The sequence below is a fragment of the Protomyctophum bolini genome, assembly GCF_963924005.1.
Source record: "Protomyctophum bolini genome assembly, chromosome: 9".
NCBI lineage: Eukaryota > Metazoa > Chordata > Actinopteri > Myctophiformes > Myctophidae > Protomyctophum > Protomyctophum bolini.
Window position 1 is genome coordinate 40,867,140 of NC_137870.1, and position 18,278 is coordinate 40,885,417.

Consider the following 18,278-nt stretch of genomic DNA (forward strand, 5'->3'; position numbering starts at 1 on the left):
GAACAAATTCTCAAATTGCACCCACCAAATTGAAAGCACATTGGGGCGCGGGCGTCCATCGCTTATAAAAATCTTGGATAAGTGACCAACAATGAGGCCAAAATCATGCACGGGTGGCAACCACCCTTGTTACGGCACGCAGCTGGCCCATGCAGACAGACAGACAGGCAGGCAGACAGGCAGACGGTCGGTGCCCACAGACCGGGCCGTGGGCGTGGGCGTTCGTTTCGGAGTGATATTTCTGTGCGTGACGTGGCAGGAATGCGTTGTTATGGTATGGCCGTAGGGTGGGGAAGCGTGTCCCTGCCTCGGTTGCTTGGCCCGAGTGTACATATACGTATGGGGGCTTAATGACTCTAAGGAATGTTAATCAGTTTCAATAAACAGACTAAAAAATGCACACATGATGCAGACAGATGTGTATGAAATGATTGCAGTCTCTCTCCTGTGCGCCAACCGACCGTGGGGGCGTTCGGTAGGGGCGGGGGGGGGGGAGGTGCGGAGTCTGCGGACTGTAGGGAGAAAACAGGGGTTTCATGTTGGCGGGCAATGTCACATGATCTGTGATCACTAATACTTCCAGGGCCTGTAGTCTTAGTTTGCTCTCTCTCTCTCTCAGTGGTGGAAAAAGTATACTCAAATGTTTTACGTATATATGGGCAGTATCGGCTTCAAAATGGGCTTAAAGTATATACGAAAAGTAAAAGTTTACTCATGTTGCAGAATGTATACCATTTCACCAGATCAAAATGTGTACAGGATCTTTTGAAAATAGCTGAGATGTATATAAGGGTTGATGTGGTTAATGTATAAATCTCCAAAGTAACTATAGTACACTAAGGTTTTCAAATAATTGTAAGCGGAGTAAAAAGTACAATTGTTGGCTCATAGTGGAGTAAAAATGTACTCTCTCTCTCTCTCTCTGTCTCTGTCTCTCTGTCCCTTGTGTATTCCACTGTCTCTCTATCTGTACTGGAAACGCAGCCTCTATCCAGCTGTTGTGAGTGAAGCCGGCGGTCTCTCTTTTCTGTGAGCAGGTCTGCTCTGCATGATGAGTGTGTTTGTTTGTGCTTCGGGGTTAAGAAACAGAGAACAGCTTCAGAGTCCCAAATCAGCGACGGGCCGATGGCTGCGGGGTCGGTCGGCATCAACCCTGAACTATACTCTCCTCTCTCTCTCTCTCCTCCCGCCTTTCTGTTTTTAAGTACTGTACTCAAGTACAATTTTGAGGTATTTGTACTTCACGTGAGTAATTCCAATTTCCAGTACTTTTACTTCTACAGCTCCACTACATCTCAGAGACAGATGTCGTTCTTTTACTCCACTAGAATTACTTTAAAACTTTAGTTACTATAGTTACTTTGAATATTTGCCACTTCAGCCCTTCAGCCCTAATCACTATAACCACTTCAGCCCTAGTATATACATTTCGGCAATTTGAAAACTCGAAACGGGAGATTCTGTATACAATGAGCACCGGTACTTTTACTTTTGGTATACTTTAAGTACATTTTCATGCCAATACTTTTGTACTTTAACTCAAGTACTTTTTTTTCCACCATACTGGACGTGCCTTCACTGACATAGTTCCTCTCGGCCCTCTGGGCTCTCCGTGTCAATAATAATATGTGCCCCGCTTTCAATTCAGACATCGGCCGAGAGCCGCCTGAAACCGGTCGCCATGAGGCCATTCCAGACACGGACACAGACGGGACTGGAGGGATTTGCTCTTTTTTCTCTTTCTTTTTTTTTTCTTCGTATACCGTTGGGAACGAGTCCAAAGTAATTTTGATTGGCGAGCGGGGAGAGAGAGGATTCCCAAGATATCTCTTCTGTCTCCAAAACACACAAGGGTCTAAATCAAAACAGGGAGCAGTGGTGGTGGTGATGCGGCACAGCGCCGCATACTGCAGTGCATACTGCAGAATGTACGCCGGCGGGCGGGCCAGAAACCTCCTAAGTCCGTGTTTCAAATGTTTCTTTGGTCAATTGATGCCCCGACTTCCTCATACCGCTTTATCACACAAAAGTATAGCAAAGAGATTGTGAACTTGTAGAACTGATAGTCTTGCTATTATACAAGTCAATATAATTATGCAAGTCAAAGTGAAAATGGGTAAGAGTAAGGAGGACCCTTATGTAAAGCACTCTTAGTGCTTTTCTGGTTTGTACTGTACCCATTCTGCAAACTAATAAATCAATCAATCAATATGTTACAAAAGGTATTACCAAGAGCTTTTGACTAAATAATAACTATACATCGGGATCCGTTTTCCCCCCCTTCTCCTGAAAAGTAACAGTTTTGGACATACAAGGTTTCCACCCCGACCATAAGCTAAGTCCCGCGTGAGCCAGCCAGCGGCCATAATGAAAAGTGCTTGGCAGAGTGTGGCCAGCGGCGGTCAGACACACAGATCCACCCGCTCGCTGCTCGCTGCACGGGCTGCACACAATGAGGCCGTTATGCTCAACGACAAGCATCCCTCTCTGCCCAGACAGCCATGCACAGAGAAAACTGTTGACACCCACAAAATACAGTTCCCATTACATCACAACCGAGGCCCATCGCAATTCTTCTTTTTTTTCTCTCTCTCTCTCTCTCTTTGGAGGAGTATAACGTTAAATTTAGCCGAGCCATCGGCTACTCCACCCAAGCCAGTGTCCTGATACTTTTGCGGCCGCAGCCGGCGCTCTTGCCGCTCTCCTGACATACCGCGATAGCACCACAGGCTAGCAGACTGCAAAGTGAAAAAGTGAGGCTGAGGTCATTCACTGTTTTGTCTGCCTTCCAGACACTACTATGTACAGTAATAACACTGATTTGGGGTTAATTACAGAACTACAATGTTGCCATTTTTATTTCTCAAATCGAACGTCTGTATGTTCAATCATGTGTGAGTCACTCATAACCCTTGGTCTTTTATATTATCACCCTACTATTATGGTATTGACCACACTAGAAGTTACAGTATCATTCTCTTATATGATATCATGCTTTTAACTTAGGTACATTTGCGTATCTCCCAAGACTCTCTTTCGTTATGACTTCATCTCTCCGGTTAACAATAACAAGCGAAAGGGTCGCTCTCTGATAAAAATCTATTATTTATTTTACTTCACCATATGCCTTACATGGCAAATGCTTTGTCTATCCAGCCTTTGTCAGTATGTGATATCTCCAGCTAAATCACGTAACAAGCAGTACAGAAATCCTATTTGAGGATATGCAGTGTTGAACTCTGTTGCTTCCATTGTAAAAATTACACATGTAAACTTCCCAGGCTGTTCTGAACACACGGGCCTAGGCACGGTTCCTGAGGCAATGCACCTGGGCTTCATCTTTCTGTAGACTATGTGGAATAAGGCACAGCAAAGTGGAGTTGGGGGGATATAGATGGTTATCTGGAGAGGGAAAGAAACCCTGTTTCCACTGCAGCGCTAAAATACTGAGTAGCCATTTTGGATAAAGTGGGCCCAGGTTTCCAGTAAGGGCAATTTCATTGTTTGTTGACTGTAATATGAATATACTGTGGCGACAGAAAAAAAAACAGTGTGTCGCGTTGTTTCCCTTGGTTTGGCATTTTTTCATCCTCACTTCTCATCCAAAAGTAAGAGAAGTACTCTGGGGAGAAAAAGAGGCTAATGTCTTTACTGAAAGCTGACTCTAACCTCTGTGCAAAAGGCAGACAGAAATACAGGCCTGCAAGCAATACAAATATTGCAACCCAAAGGGAGACAAGACGGAGCTCCTTCTGTGAACATTAGACTACTATGTTTTGTAACACATAAAGGGCCAACCATCAGTTAAGTAGGTTATGTATCCCTAATAGGTTGTCCTCATGTCAGTACTTCAGCTTCCTATCGATGCAGCACATTGCCATAAAAACAGACTATCTGCTAGACAGACACATGTGGTTTTATTGACGATATCTTCTCCTATGATCCTTGTTGTTTCTCACAATTAAACCATTAACCAACTGCTTTTGCCTATCACACAGGTACATGTAGTATGTCTATTTTATTTACCTGCACCTTCAAGATCGTTTGTCCTCATAAGTATAGGACTTCTGAACAAAGCAGGCCCCATCTCAGTTCTGCATACATAGTACGTGCATAAAATGTAATGTAATGTGACGCCTCTTGGAACTATGACTGGTAGCTTTTTCTTTCTTTTCCCCTCTCTGCAAGAGAGGAGCTGTGAACTTAGTATTGTCAATGTATTGTGTGGTGTGTCTGTATATTGTGCATGTGTGTTGTGTTTTTGTATCTTGATGACTGCTTGGCACAAAATGAATTTCCGCAAGGACAAATAAAGTAACTATATCCATACGAAACATCCGGTCCCGTTATACCACTATGGACTTACAGGGCTGTATTTTGCGTGTCTTAAGTACCAGGTCTTATTCCCTAACTTGAGTAAACTAAAGACCTGGAGGCGTGATCAATGCCATTTGGCTATTCTGAGTAGCCAAAGAGCATTGATCACGCCTCCAGGTCTTTAGTTTACTCAAGTTAGGGAATAAGACCTGGTACTTAAGACACGCAAAATACAGCCCACAGTATGTTAGAAAGTGTGCAATGACAATGTGGCAACGATGACACCAAAATGTATTGCTGTGCTCAGTATTGTATTTGGCATCTGAGATCACAGTCAATTCCAAAAGTGTCAATTTAACTCTAAGGATTTAACCGTTCATGATATATAGGCTCCATTTCTGGGCACACTTACTTTCCCTGAGGTAATTGAGATGAGAGAGAAGGACTTCGGAGTTGTACAGGGTGGTGAGCCTGAGGAAGTCTTCCTTGCTCATCTTGCACAGCTCCTTGCCGTCTACGCTCTGGAACATGCCCGTTTCGATCTCCAGCAGACCGTATTCCTTGATGGCCCACTCCAGCCACTGGCGCACGTGGTCCTGTGACCACAAGGACGGGTCTGGAAGGGAGAAAAGGAGGACAAACATATGTTCACATGGATTAAGGAAAAAATTTAATCTCACGACTGAAATATGTTGCTAGGCCAAGTCCTGACCAAAAAATAGGCTACAGGCCAAGTCCCTAACCAAAATTGGCTATCTACGAGCTTGTTGTAAGCTTGTAGTATAAGCTTGCCTATTTTCGGTGCAGGACACACTGTAGGAGACATGTCTGACTGAAATCAGCCGTGGCGACTGAGAATCCCTGTGTTCGGATGATTTGTTGACTGTCCGACGTATGAAGTGTATCTGCGCTTTTTGGACAAAATGATGAGGAAAACAGCAATGAAGCAACCCAGTGTAATTCTCAAGGATTCTTTGCCTCCCAGCACAACCACAGTTCTCTATTGTTGGACACAGGGCATTTCGACAATTCAATGTGAAGCTTAAGGGCACACTCGGGCCAGATTAGTCTTTCTGTCTGGGTAGAAACCGAAAAGTCCAAAACTGTTACTCTAACTGGGAAAGAATATACTTTTGCGTGACACTGACATATACGATGATGTACAAAATACTGCATTCATTCATGACGGGTTTTCACAGGGTTTTCGTCCAACAGCGATGGTTTATTAACTGCAAAGATTCATGTGTGGAGAGAGGCAGACGGGGCATGGAAAGCTGAGAAGGTTTTGAATGAGCAGTATGGCGGCAGAGGTGTAGAAATTGGAAACAGCACTTCATATCAGCGGCAGAACCGGCCGAAATAGCAGTTGGAAGTTGTTCTCTGCTTTAAACGGTGTGGTTAAAAACAGACGGCTGGTGTTTACTGCAACGGGGCAATTCAGGTAGAGGCACGTACGTTTTCAATCACACTGAAATCCACTAACCAAGTTCATTAAAATACAAATAAAGAGTTTCTTACGTTTGTCTATAAGCTTCCTGGCACACGCAACATATTGTTCTATGTGGCCAAAGCCAAACCCTATCCCATCTGGCACCTAAGAAGGCGAAAACAAGCCATAAAAACTATCTGACCATTCTGTTTGACCCGAGGCTGTTCAAATCATGTCTGGAAAGCAAACATGAAGCTCACCACTAGCGGTTAAGGAGTGGCATGGACTGTATGTGGTGAGTTTTTAGGCTAATGGGTGGCCTTTTGCACAGCAGTTTAGGAGAAACACTTGAGCAGTCCTTAAAATTGAATTATTTTTTTCTTTATTAATTACGTTAACTCCTCTTTCTAGGGAGAGCACATTCAGTTTTGTTATATTGAAAAAATAATCTGGGTAGCTGGTGAAAAATAAATAAACAAACAAACAAACAAACAACCTCTACTGCCAGAAGTGTACCTCCCAGCCCTGGCAGAGTAGTTCTGGAGTAGTTCCAACGGATTGTGTGCCCCTGGTTTTTCCCTAGTGGGACTGATTGAGGGTAGCTACTGGGACGTAAGTCGGGACTTGATCACGCCCGGCTGGGTCGCCTGCGTGAGGGGTATGATGTTGATGTTGAGAGACCCGAAACCCTGTTGACCTCAGGTTACATCACTGAGGATACGTCCCAGGTGCATCCATGCGATGTTTTTTTAGTTATACTGTTTTACTATTATTATACAGTGGTGAAAAGTACATTTACGTATACCGTACAAGTACAATTAAGTACAATTTGTACTTTAATTGAGTATTTCCAATATCCAGTACTTTTACTTCTACTCCTACTATTTGAAAACTTTAGTTACTATAGTTATTTTGTAGATTTTGATTATTATTACAAAACATACATTAACCACTTCAGCCCTTTATACAATAGCCGATGTACAAGCTCACGTTGTGTCTCGATGCGACACTTTGTGAACTTGTAGACTGCTATTTTCAAAAGGTTATTATACATTTGAAAACTTTGAACGGCATGATGACTACTTTTACTTTTCATATATTTACTTGCGCAAGCAGAGCGCGCAAGTAATCGTTTCGCTTGGTCTCTTCGAAGTGAAGACAAGTTTTCTTCAACGGTGAATCTGTGCCTGGTTTGCTGGGACTAGTTACAACATTACGTCATCCTTGAGAGAGTACATGGTGTGTATATGACGTAATGTTACAAGTTACAAGTTACAAGTTACAACATTACGTCATATACACACCATGTACTCTCTCAAGGATGACGTAATGTTGTAACTAGTCCCAGCAAACCAGGCACAGATTTACCGTTGAAGAAAACTTGTCTTCACTTTTTGGAACCAAGTAACCACAGTATACTGCTAATCAAATTACAACTACATACTCTGTATGTAGTTGTAACTAGAACAACTACATACAGTCTGTGCCTGGTTTGCTGGGACTAGTTACAAGTTACAAGTTACAACATTACGTCATATACACACCATGTACTCTCTCAAGGATGACGTAATGTTGTAACTAGTCCCAGCAAACCAGGCACAGATTTACCGTTGAAGAAAACTTGTCTTCACTTTTTGGAACCAAGTAACCACAGTATACTGCTAATCAAATTACAACTACATGTTTCTGGATTGTATAAAAATCACGCAAATGTCAAAAAGTTAACCATTAAGCTTAACGTCGTTGTAGTATATAACTAACTAAACCAAACAGAACTTTAGGATAAATTACAGAAATCCATACCATTTCAGAGAAGAGAATTTTTCTACAGAACTGACTACGCAGACTACTTTCTCTCTCGAAAGTACTTGCGCGCTCTGCTTGCGCACTAGTAGGCCATTTATGGCCTACTAGTGTGCAACAAGCAAGTATGCACTCGGCAGAGTGCAGTTCTAGTTTGAGTATATTTTTATGCCAATACTTTTGTACTGTTACTTGTCCAGACTTCTATCTTGCAGTATTGATACTTAGTTCTTAAGTAAAACATTTGAGTACTTTTTCCACCACTGTTATTATATGATGAAGGTGAGAGAAGCGTGGAGAGCTCGTAGAGAAACACAGGTCTTTGCACGCGGGTGCATTTTGATTTGTTCCCTGGAGTGACCTAAAACACCGAAACAAACAGCTTTCACCCGTTGCCCCAGCTAAATAGAAATGGGAGTCATAAAACATTTACAACATCTCCAAGTTTATACCAATAGAGAGCAATGCCTAAAGTCTGAATATATACAGCAGCAGTGAAAAGGTCTTGAAGAAAAGTGCTGGGAGGGAACACTTTTTGCACCTGTACAAATATTTTAAGGGATATTTACAGATGCAGTGTTTTTTTGAGGGGCCCTCCTATGGGGTACATGCGTTTGGTCCGACATACCATTGGTCCGAACGACAACCTACCCCAAACCCTCACCCTAACCATAACCGCAGGCACGGGGGCAGCACACCTAAACCTAACCCCAACCCTCTCCCGACCCTTAACGCACCTCAGACCAATGCTCCTTCGAACCAATGATATGTCGGACCAAAGTGTATGCCTCCCCCTCCTATGCACAGCTTTTTGTGTTTGTGTGTACCACATATTGATGATTTGATTGGCTGAGCACGGAATGTGTACCACATTTGTGATGATTCGATTGGCTGAGCTGCCTGAGCACGGAATGTGATGACGTATGATGATGTATGACGAAATGAGCGCCCCTCACTTCACACGTACGTGTGTGATATTTTTTAAATGAACAGTATTGTTATATAGAATGAGATCTACGCTACAGAAAGTGCTACCTACTCTTACCGGTCATTTTAATATAAGATAGGATTGGATAATATAAGCCATTTTAAGGCCACCGACGACGAATACAAATATAAACATTTATACAAACCGGATGTTCTATGATTTTGAAAGGAACCACAGTATTTACCTAAAAATGGATTTTCAACCTTTTTGCGCTGGGCCGTTATAATGGCGAAGTATAGAATAAGGATCCGCTGATTAACCACTTTAACCCCGTAACATGAAAATGTGGTTTCATGTTATGCTCTCAAGAGTTACATTATTGTTATGTGCATTACTTAAGTCTTCACATTTAGAGAATGTAGAACAATTGATAGTTTGATCAATGTGTGCCTGTTATCTCGCCTGGTAACAACATCAATACAGCATGGAATTGTGGACAAAATCCAACGACAACAAAATATTCTTGCATGGGTCTGATTGAGTGAGAGGCTAAATATCATCAAACGGTCATGCGTGGACCCTTGATATGGGAAAAAAAGGTTAAAGACCGCCGTTTTAGAATAACATTTCAAATGGCAGCTGCTGTGTGCAGTGCAGAAGCTCACCTGCAGGAACTATGACTCTCCTCTCGTTGGTGGTCATGTTGGGGGGAGGGGCGTTTTTCTCGTCCATGTAGTTTCCATAGCTCATCTGAGATGTGTCGCTGTTGCCCCCCACCAGCTTATTGCATTTACCCACACTACAATCCACAGGAGACTCCCTGCTTTATGAACATACACACATGCACACGCAAGCACACGCACGCACGCACGCACGCACGCACGCACACACACACACACACACACACACACACACACACACACACACACACACACACACACACCACACACACACACACACACTTTAGGTTAGTTGTAAAACCTCATAGTCTGGCAAAATACCTGTAAGTACAAACAACAGTAGTAGCTTATTCCACAATCTCCGCATCTCCACAAACTATTCCACAATCTCCGAATGCTATATAGAGTCTCGAACTATACAATCCGAGTAAGGAAGCTGCCATTTCCATTCCCGAAAATGTATTTAAAGATATCTTTAATTACATTGTATTTTTTAATATCAATTTCTGCTAAGCAGCATGCTATATATGCTAATAGATGATTTATATTCTTAATAGGCTACATTTGCGCCATTGTAAAGAAAAAACGGAAGTGAGGAGGAGGCTTCACTTCCACTTTATCACCAAGGACTATTAAAAGGGGACAGGAAACATGCGCAATTGAGACCAAGGAAACTGAACGCGGAAGTGTTGGCTGCATATAGCCCATTGCGCATGTTTCTTTCCTTCCAGGGAGAAACATGGAGTCCACCGTACGGTCTTCCCTTCCTGTCCTCTTTTAATAGTCCTTGTTTTGTCGCTTGCTCGTGATCAGAGCTTCCGTTCTCCAGACTGTATGACGGAAGCATTTGAAAATTGCAAAATGCAACAGTCTGGCCACGCGAGACTAGTAGTAGCTTTACATGTTTTCAGTAGGTGTGCCCTTCATGACAGATTTATGTCCCATTGATATTATGGTTTTAAAAATAATATAAAGATTTAAAAAATAAAATAATAAAAAAAACACAAAGGATGCCATTTGGGTTTAGAGACAATTAGCATTCATTTAGATTTCATATAGGGATCAAATGTGGTCACCCACACTAGAATGGATGAATAAATGTTATCCACTGAGGGTCTGGGAACCCTTCAGGGGCCCTTGGGCGTGTTCCAGGGGATCCCCAGCAAAGGTAGTTAATATAGCATCACACTCATTTCATCCACTTTATACGTCTGTTTACACGTTTGCTATTCAACGGATTTGAACATTTAGAAAATATATGGAAAATGTTAGGAAGGTTTTGATTCATTTAGATTTTTTATTTACAGAAATCTTCTCTTCTGTGAGTCCCTGGCGATCCTTGACATGAACCACTGTGCTAAAAGTCAAATGACAACTCCTGCTGCATACTATGCGTACTATAGGCTATAGAAACATCCATATTTCAGATTAAGCAGTGGAAGGTAAAGCCACATGCAATGGACGACGTGGAACACGACAACATAAACACACCTGGATCCGTTCATGTGCTCATACTCTCTCTTGACGTTGACCCGGACCGGTTGGTTGATCCACTCTTGCTGCTGCGGGGGTAGGGGGTTGATCTTGTGCGTCTGTCCGTAGTCCTGGGTTCCAGATGCAGTCATATCTGTCTTGGGGAGCGGAGCAGCAGCAGCGTACGGAGGCTCAAATAAGGACTGGTCTTCACTCACTACTGATAGCGCCTCCTGTAGGTCAAAGAGGGAATATTTAGCATTATTTTCTTTTCTTCTTTCTTTCGTACAAGTACAAGTATACAAAAATGGAGAAGACAAGACAAACAGCAAAAGTATAGGCTATATTATGTTGTTGCTGTCCGTCAGAAATCTTGTATCTTCATATTTTTTTCATAAATGAATGTAAATGGTTGCATTTATATAGCGCCTTCATCCAAGGCGCTTTACATAGATTGTGCATTACATTCACCCATTCACACACAGATGGCCGGAGGAAACCATTGCAAGGCACCAACCTGCACATCGGGAGCAATTAGGGGTTCAGAGTCTTGCTCAAGGACACTTCGACACTATAACTCTGGGGGAGCCCACAGGGTTCAAGCTGGCAACCTTGCGGTTCCCATCCGCCCACTCTACTACCCCTGAGCTTCTGCCACTCCCAAGAAAATTCAGAAAATTAACTCAGAAACTTCAATCTTTTCTCTCTGACTGTCGGCACAAATCAAAAGCCTGTGATCTCAAAACTTTTTTTTGCAGCAATTATGTGCAGTTACGCTGTCATATCGCAATCTGGCATCCTAAGTAGTTTGTGTATACAGTGTTCAGGCCTATGTAGCAACGTTGACATCCTGTTGATGTTAGCATGACTTCAAATATGCCCACAATACGTCAAGGACCCCCAAATTGACACTAATTAGCCCGCGGACCCCCATTTGAAGAGATAATGCCATATTATAGGGACCCCCGAGGAGATTTTTATGGCTCTATCAGTGATTCCCCACCTCGTTTAATTTGACATGCACTAGTCTATACGGACCCCCATTTAATGGCATTTCTATATCTCCGAGACCCCAATTTATATTGTCCATGTTCATTTAACTCTGAGAGTGTACAAATGGAACCAAATGGACCCGTTCCATTTGTACACTCTAAGAGTTACAGAACCATAAGGGTCCATTTGGTTCCAAACTATCATTTAGCTGGGGACCCCCTGGAACTTCCTCAAGGACCCCTGGGGGTCCCCGGACCCCCACTTTGGGAACCACTGCTGTAAAGGGCTGCTATGCAAACCTGGCGCTGAGTCTGACTGATATATTGAGAGACGTATTAGCATTTGTTCTATTAATATTTTACCCATATAGTGGAATACATTTTGTTATACAGAAAACGAAATAACTAATAATCGTCTTCAAATATGCATTCATCCTTTTAGAATAATATAGTCTGACTCTGAATTGATAGAGATCATAACATTAATGATACATTTCAAGCGCAACACCGTGCTATAATAATGGACAACTTTGGGTTTTCTCAACCAAGGTTCATGTTAGGTTATTATTAGAGAAAGTGAAAGATGATCGTGTTCATTCTTTTTCATGTGCTGCTTTCATTTGTTTTAGCGATTTTAGCTATTCTTGACCGCTAAATATGTTTTTTTGACATTTGTAACATTTTAGTTTTTTGTGTTCATATTTACTATGGCCCTACTAGACCCCATGAAATGACATCTGGCCACAGAAGATCATGGGATACTGAATGTTAAGGGGGATTGGGATGCCACACTGTGTGTCGTAGTACACTGGTTCCCAAAGTGGGGGTCCGGGGACCCCCAGGGGTCTTTGAGGGAGTTCCAGGGGGTCCCCAGCTAAATGATAGTTTGGAACCAAATGGACCCTTATGGGTCTGTAACTCTTGAAAGTGTACATATGGACCCTAACGGGTCCGTTTGCGTTTGGTTCCATTTGTACACTCTCAGAGTTAAATTAACATTGATTTTCCAATGTAAATTGGGGGTCCCAGAGATATAAATGACATTAAATGGGGGTCCGCAGACTGATGCATGTCAAACTGGAGGTCTTTGCAATTAAACTGGTTGAGAATCACTGCTAGAGCCGTCAAAATCTTCTCTTATGGAGGGGTCCCTGGCATATCTTTTCCAAATGGGGGTCCGCGGGCTCATTGGTGTCAATTTGAGGGTCCTTGACATGAAGAAGTTTGGGAACCACTGTCGTAGTATAGACTCTATGTCAGTTTGTCGCCTCCCCCTTCACATTCAATAGATCCCATGATCTTTTGTGGCCAGATGTAATTTCCTGCAGGGTCCAGTATAGGACCGTGCCCCCCCTGTCAAAATTAGCAAAAATGAATAGCCGCATTGACAAAGTACCCATCCCAGTTAATCTCGGTACTCCTCCATGGTCAAATATTATTCAACTTGTAATTGAGTCAGTACTGAATAGCCTACTTGCTTTTAAAGTTTTAAAGCTACAAAGAACATTTTATTAAAATTTTCAATTCTTTGCTACGTTAAAATGCAGATATTTTTCAAACTAAATCAATAAGCAGATCGAAAGGCTCTCAGCGCATCACATAGCAATGCGTAGTGAAGTCTTCTATCTGCTTTTTGAGAGGTGCAACCACTCCAGCAATGGCTAGGCCGCACACAGAAGTCTGTGTGTGGCCTAATTGGCAGCATGGCACCCAATCAGACACCATGGGACTTTTGGGACACTGTCAAACACAACAGCATAGAAATGGACAACCTAGACTAGAGCACAGCCATACCTGTCCTCATTGTGCACATAAGGCCTCCTGCATGAATACAGTTAGAAGCAAACCTGTTTCCTTAAAGCCTATATTTAGCCTACACACACCTGTCGACATGTGTGTTGTGAGTGGTGACTTTCTTCATCTCATTTAAATATAAAAACGTTGAAATTAAACAAACCTAGGCCTATAAAGAAATGAAATTGCCATATATATGTCTGTATGTTTAGGGTACCAACAAGGGGCGCTGTTGCACCACTCACTTCAGACATGTCTGATTTTTTTCAACCAATGCAGCCCATCAGAAACTGTTTCTGTTAGAAAAAGTCATGCACAGTTGCCTCAACGTTGACTCATTTGACCACTTAAACCTCATATTATGGTTGGCTGAGGGTTTGCTGAAAATAGCCGATCTACAAGCTCACAGCATGACACAGCACAACGGGTTATGAGCTTGTCGATCTGCTATTTTCTGTGAAAGCCTTCCCCGCAATAAGGATGCTGGGGTTTAAGTGTTTCATTTAATTTCTCATGTACAACGCATAGTTTGTAACAATACAATGGAAAGGGCCTAAAATGTAGGCCCTTTCCATTGTAAATGTTGAACAGATCAACCCCAGAGTCCAGACTGAGTGCTCTTCTATACCTTTAGGCCCCTCCTGTTTTCTCTCTACACTAAATATCTTCACTGAAAATAGCTGATCTACAAGCTGGCAACGCATGTCAACGCAACAAACTGTGAGCTTGTGTAGCTCTGATATTAGGGACGCTATAGGGTTTAAGTGGCTAATTATCATCTGAACCAGTCGGTGTTGATTTTGTCGACTAATACTATATGACAAAAAATGTCGACTACCTTTTTTTCACTGATGGAAAACTAACCTATGATGATGACTAAAACTATATTGACAATTTCGTCAACAAATAAAAACTAGGCTAAAATGTTAGGAAGTGTCTAGTGGACAAGAGATCCAGTATAAGTCATTTTACACATATTTTACAAAAAGATAGCAGATCTAAAAGCTCGTACAAGCTTGTAGATCGGCTATTTTCTTTTCAGCAAGTGTAAAATCAGTCATTACGACGTCATCAAGGCCCGCCAAAATACGTTGTAGTCGACTAAATCCCACTGTAGATTTAGTTGACTAAAACTAGACTAAAAACACTAAAACATTTCAAGTGACTAAAATGGGACTAAAACTAAATGAAAACTATTTGACTAAAATAAAAAAATGTGCTGTCCAAACCAACAGTGGAACCAAAAGCACTGCTATGGGGGTCATGCCCTGCTCCAACAAGTCACTGTCTTGTCTAGACGTTGGGTTTCCCTCCTCGGAGCAACACGCAGCTGAAGACTCAACAGAAGCACAAGGTCACGGCTGCACTGACCCCTCTGCGGCAGCTCAGCTGGAGCAATGTACGTTTATTAAAGAAAACAAACGCAGCCACTCTGCGCTCGGCCAGATACTCTGTATAGCTCCCCAATGCACGTGCGCCTCTTCCATCTCATGTCTTCCAAAGCAATGCATGGATTACATACTCGAGGGATCACAGATCAAACATGCTGATCTCACAATACAAGACATTCAAGACAGTGCCAGCGTCACAAAGCTCTGACAATGTTACCCTGGCCCTTATTGATGCCCTGATGGATGCTGATTACTTCATTGAGTCCAATTTTTTGTAATAATCCATCGGTCAAATAAGAAGATGACAAGTGAAATCATTACAGTTATAGCCTTGTGTCGGGGCTTAGGGTTATATTTGACGCACATCTGTGTTCAATAGGATCTGATGGAACGGCTTAGACCGAGACGAGTCTAATCCCTAAAGATTGAAAGGTTTCATTCCGCGATGCCATATATCTGTTTAGGGAATAATTATAATGGTAGTTGATATGCATGCGGGTCAATATTTCAAAATTCCATTTTAGTTATTTAGTATAAAACCTTCTGTGAGACGTTCATTCTGGGATTTAATTCCATGCCAGCATATTTTGTAATACAGAGTTTGTCATAGTTTATTTAAATTATTGGAAACTATGACCAATCTTATTTATCGAAACAATAGCAACAGTCAAGACTGACGCAAAGGTCCCTCCGAGCACATTTGTATGAATGTTAACGGTATATTCTGAAAGAGTATAACAACAACATCAGCGTGAGGCAGAGTTAGAGAAAGTGATACATATATATATCAGGTTAGATCATATTGATCTCGGGATCCACATGGGATTGGCATATAGCTCCAATGTGGATCTTGGACTTCATGTGGCCTATGGCGTCAGTCACCTCTGACATACTGTATGACTAAATTGATATGTAGATTGGTTCCATGCCGGATTAGAGTGGCTGTGAGGTTTTCCACTGTGACCAATGACACGTATATGACTCAAACTCTTCCGCTTCATGAAATGTGATGGTCAGAATGTGTCAGTCGTAAATGTAATATACAATTTCGCAGCTTCTGATAATGATGGCAATCTAACTAAATGCTTCCTAAATGGTGCAGATTCATGTGTCAGTGCCATTTAGGCACAGGCACAGTCTGTGGAATGACAAAGGAAGACATGGAAGTGCTCATCTAAGAAAGAAGAGAAAGTGTGGCTGATTGTTAAAGGAAGACGATTTTCAACCTATGTTCATATAATTGCTCCTCACTATTGCTCATGATAAAATTGTACTACTTTTGAGGGGTGCTAGCCCCTCCTATTCCCAGCTTTGTGTGTGCATGTGTACCTATAGCGATGATTTGATGGCTGAGTGAGAACAGAAAAGTGAGGACGCACAAAGTCGAGTGTAATTGTTTCACACTCGACACATCATAAATCTGCCTATAATCATCGCGGGCAGGATTTTTCTTTTTTCCTTTTTAACAAAATACAAAACAAAATATTTAGATTTGTATTATCGCGAGAACAATGGCTTCCATTATACCATGCCAACTTTCCAAGAATAGAAAGCCTGCGGTTTCTATTAGCTTGGATTCCCCATCAATGATGTCACTGGTAGACAGGTTTCTGAACTGTCCATAGCACTTACACACACACACACAAACAAAAATGGTACCATATTATAATGTGCATTGGTGAGGATCAGTTATATGAAGATAGGTTGAAAAGTGGTGATGTTGACCGGCTTAAGTAGTTGTTCAAGACCCATTCTATGGCAAAAATATATACCGCCCCCTATTGAAACACACTTACCCCACAACTGGCATTTGTTATGAAATAAATGAATTGCTTGATATGTTTTGCCTCGGAAAATACAAGGATTGATGGTAACACCAAATGTTGTGTATTTTAAAGCTGTAAAAGTGTTTTAAATAATGGTATAAAATGCATTGGTATGCTCAATGGCACATTGTCTTAAATATGGAATGACAAAGTTCCAAAATGATTTAAGCCAGACAGAACAGTCAACATTTTGATTGTCAAATAGTTTGGTGATTGTATTTGTACTGTATCTTTAACAATATTCACAAGGCTGTGCTATAACAATGTGATATCGCTGCGCTTGGGTTCACTAGTTGGACAAGGTGTGGTGCTTTCAAAGTGGGGTCCGTGGACCCCCAGGGGTCCATGACGACTCGGAGGTTCCGGGGAGTCCCCAGTCAAATGACTTGTATAGCTATGATTCAATTCACTTCAAATCTATAACAACACAAAAATGGATACAGTGCCTATATCATATTTCAATGCCACCATTGTGAATCAATTAAATTTAAACAAAAACATTCCCAATCATCAACATAGTTTGATGGCAGGTTCCCTGTGACAGAATAGGAGTCAGTCCGTGTCCATAATGACATTCAATTTAGAGATCTGTCTGTGGCAAGCAAGAGTAGAAAGTAACTTCTCTAACCACTCCTATGTAGACATTTTGGACTTTCCAGTGATTTCATCACTGAGACCATCATATAGCCTGGACACTGGCAGCAAGCAAGTATTCACTCTATAATCTGAGTGGGCCACACCAGCTAGCCCGGACGATAAAGCATGGTATAGAGAAGAGAGAATGCCTCAGTGCTGACACGATAAGGGAAAAGCCAGCTATTTGACTGTTGCGACGTTACATCTACAGTGACATATCAGCGTGCGCAATAGAATTGTTGATTGGCACGTGGCATGTGCCTATCAAGATTATACAGAGAAGCTTTTAAAAATAGGAGTGCATGCCGAGCTTTGTGAAGAGCGGTCTAGCATCAACAGACAGGGTGCCAATTTGGTATGTTTTCCCTCCAGTATCTGTGGTGAACACACACACACTGGCTGCCAACGGGGAGGGTGTGATAAAGGATAGAGATCCAGTCAGTTGATCTCATGCAGTTTTTTCTTTCTCCTTTCCTAGAGAGTAAAGTTCTGAGTGTTGGTTTAACTCCAAGTACAAATGTAACCAAAATGACCCTATAATGGTCCATTTGTAACTCTCCAATTAACTTACAAATGGATAAATACTGATTTTACTGTGTATGATGTACGCACAGAGAGTTGTTGGTAACTATGGTTAAATGGGGGGATACACTACATGAAGACACACACTGACCCAACTTATTTTCATTAACTTATTTCAGAAGCAAAAGAGAGAAGTTTAAGATCATTCTTGCCAGAGTATATAGGCCTATAGTTAAGTCTTCAATGTGAGCATTATGTGAGGGTGACACCTGCCGGGGGGGGTCACCTCTGTTGTGCTGCTATATCAGCCCAAGTCTGTGTGAGTCTTTCCAAATGCGTCACAACACAGACTGTGTGTGCGTGTGTGTGTGTGTGTGTGTGTGTGTGCGCGCTTCAGAGAGAGCTCAGCGTCCAGACTGCACGCACGTGCATCTGTTTGGCGTTCACACACACCCATCCCGCAGGAGCGATTCTGTTCATAGGGGGT

The 18,278-nt window shown here is 42.1% G+C and overlaps 1 protein-coding gene across 7 annotated transcripts in view; it reads right to left on the reverse strand.

Annotated features, from left to right (window-relative positions):
* Positions 1–18,278, reverse strand: part of fli1 (Fli-1 proto-oncogene, ETS transcription factor) — a 54,883-nt gene that overhangs the window by 27,583 nt on the left and 9,022 nt on the right. For 5 of the 7 annotated variants that reach the window (XM_080772811.1, XM_080772807.1, XM_080772813.1 and 2 more), the window contains 3 exons: positions 10,649–10,863; positions 9,143–9,300; positions 4,730–4,933 (listed from right to left, as the gene is read on the reverse strand). In XM_080772811.1, coding sequence (XP_080628937.1) covers positions 4,730–4,933; positions 9,143–9,300; positions 10,649–10,863 — 577 coding nt within the window. The remainder of the gene's footprint in view (positions 1–4,729; positions 4,934–9,142; positions 9,301–10,648; positions 10,864–18,278) is intronic. The other 2 variants (XM_080772808.1, XM_080772810.1) reach the window with 1 other exon arrangement.